The sequence below is a fragment of the Balaenoptera acutorostrata genome, chromosome 8, assembly GCF_949987535.1.
Source record: "Balaenoptera acutorostrata chromosome 8, mBalAcu1.1, whole genome shotgun sequence".
Classification (NCBI taxonomy): domain Eukaryota; kingdom Metazoa; phylum Chordata; class Mammalia; order Artiodactyla; family Balaenopteridae; genus Balaenoptera; species Balaenoptera acutorostrata.
This window is the reverse complement of record NC_080071.1, coordinates 45948900-45951599: the sequence shown is the minus strand read 5'-3', so window position 1 is coordinate 45951599 and position 2700 is coordinate 45948900. Positions and strand designations below refer to the sequence as shown.

Below are 2700 nucleotides of genomic sequence, written 5' to 3'. Positions count from 1 at the left end.
TGAGAACTTAACATGAGATCTACCCTCTTAAATTTTTAAGAGCACAATACTGTATTGTAAACTATATGTACTATGTTGTACAGCATATATTCTAGAATTTATTCATCCAGTGTAACTGAAATTTTATACCCATTAAGTAACAATTCCCCATTTTCTCCATCCGCCCCAGCCCCTGGCAAACACTGTTGTATTCTTTGCTTTTGAGAATTTGACTCTGTGTGTGTGTGTGTGTGTGTGTGTGTGTGTGTGTATGCTATCAATATGACACCTCTCTCTCCCTTTTTTTTTTTTTACCAAGCATGAACAAGTGTCTCAATTTTATTTAACATTTTTAATTGACTATACAACTTTCTATAATGCACAGTACAAAAAAAGTGCAAAATATTTACCATAAGCATGTGGTTATGAAAGTGAATACCCACAGCGGTTGCATCATCAACCCAACTAAGCACTTTTACTCATTTAAAGAAGCCACAGCGTTTTCTGAAAGTTTGTTGGACGTTAACAGCTGCTCTACCTCTTCTCCCACTACCGTCTTCAGAACTGGTTCATATTGCTCAGCACATACCCACTGGGGGTTAAGAAGGCGGTAAAAAGCACCACGAGGGCAATAGCCACCTCTACGGTCGACGCGGGGCGCTGGCGCGGAGGCTCCGAGTGGGCCAGGCGCTGACCAGGCTGCAGGACCAGCAGGGTCACGCGGCGGCTGGGAAGTAGGCAGAGAACCGGCAGGCGCGGCATGACTCGTTGGCTGAGGCGCAGCAAAGCGAAGACGCGAGGCGAGGTGAGGTGAAGCGAAGTGACGCGAGGCGAGGTTTTATGATATAAGATCTAAGATCTGTAGTTAGCAAACTGGAGATGTAGGAGAGCCAGCCAGTGGTGTAAGTTCCAGACTGAGCTTGAATGCAGGAGAATACTGATGTCCCAGCTTGAAGACAGTCAAGCAGTTAGAAATAATTTTTCTTATTCAGTCTTTTAGTCTGTTCATTCCTTCAGTGGGTTGGTTGAGGCCCATTCGCATTGGGGAGGAAGATCTGCTTTACTTGCTTTTAACAATTCAAATGTTAATCTCATCTAGAAACACCCTCACAGACCCATAAATATGTTTGACCAAATATCTGGGCACCCCGTGGCCCAGTCAAGTTGACATAAAACTAACCACATCAGGAGCTCAGATGATTGATTTGAGGCAGTTGCTTCTTCATACCTGCAAGGGAATCACAGTGTTGATATTTTAATAGATTGTTTTACATAGTGAAGAAAATGTTTCAATGCATGATTTTATTTTCTTTGCTATGGGGACCTATCTATCCTTACAACTAAATGAGTAGAAGAGCACTGGTTATTGTTAGAGAAGTATCCTTTATTATTAGCATGGTTTGCTTAAACTCTTTCCCAAGGCAAGACAACTAGGATTAGCTAGTTTAACTAGATTGCTAGATTTTCAGTGTGTGAGCTCTAGTAATAATTCCAAACTAGTACAATTGCAGTTGTATATACAATTAGTTTCATAAATTAGGATGTTTATTTAACTATTGAAGCATAAGCAGGTGGTTAGGTTAATAAAGTAGTGTAGCCAAAAAACTTTAATTTAGGCAATGGTGATAAATTTAGTTTTACTATTATGATCCATGATAAAAAAATATATAATATATAATTTTCTTCCAATAAGAATAAAACAGTTGAATATGGACCAAGAGTGGGTGCTGAAACAAAGTAAACCAAGATAGAATAAAGGTTAACTTTTAGACCAAGACAGGCAGAACTAGCATAACTCAGATCAAGCTAGTTTTTTTAGATTCCCTTGGAAGAATAATAAAACAAACCAAATATTCAATTAAATTTAATAATGAAATGAACCTCCAAAGTTCATACAAAATGACCAACCATCATAGTATTGTATCAGAACTTCAGGACCCACAGTAGACTGATAGAACCCCGTAGTCTAGTTCAGGTCTTCCCAGCTTCTACATAGATTAAGATTTTGTCTTCACACCCTTTTATACCTATATTTATATCTATATGTGTATGTGTGTGTATATTTATATATGTGTGTATATATATATATATATATATATATCAATAAAACTTAACAAATAATATACATATATACTTTTCATACCAAGAGACTGGAAATTTTTTAACATCTAAGCCTGAGACATCCATCTTAACTTCGTGTTCCAGTTTTACTCACAATTTGTGACATATAATATGTGTTAAATCAGTTTTCTAAGTGAAAATGTAATGTCATATATCCATACTCTAGAAATTGTAAAAGACAGAATTATGGAATTATTCAGGTAATCTAAAATATGCCAATCTACATCCCATAGTATACTTTCAAATTATTTTAGTTTTAACTTTAGCATTCTCATTTTATAGGTTGTTTCTAATTTCTGATTATTTTAAATATTTTGTGTTATAAGGGAGGACAATTACATTCATTGAAAAAAAATTTTCTAATACTCATGTGCTTTTGAGTGGTTCTCAAAATTTGCAGTCAGGAACCTTTTAGATCTATTGTTTTGAACACCAAAGAAGAGAGTGCTATTACTGAAGTCATTTAACATGATCCACTTTTTTTTTAAACTTTTTGGGTTTATTTATTGATTGATTGATTGATTGCTGTGTTGGGTCTTCGTTTCTGTGCGAGGGCTTTCTCCAGCTGCGGCAAGTGGGGGCCACTCTTCATCGCGGTGC

At 36.6% G+C, this 2700-nt stretch overlaps 1 protein-coding gene across 1 annotated transcript; it reads right to left on the bottom strand.

Moving 5' to 3' along the window:
- Positions 1–537: 537 nt before the first annotated feature.
- On the bottom strand, positions 538–2166 carry LOC103001251 (cytochrome c oxidase subunit 8C, mitochondrial). The gene is made up of 2 exons (XM_007190435.1): positions 2123–2166; positions 538–706 (listed from the first exon to the last, which is right to left on the bottom strand). Exons 1-2 carry the CDS (start codon positions 2164–2166, stop codon positions 538–540), a joined length of 213 nt encoding a protein of 70 aa, XP_007190497.1.
- Positions 2167–2700: the final 534 nt, after the last annotated feature.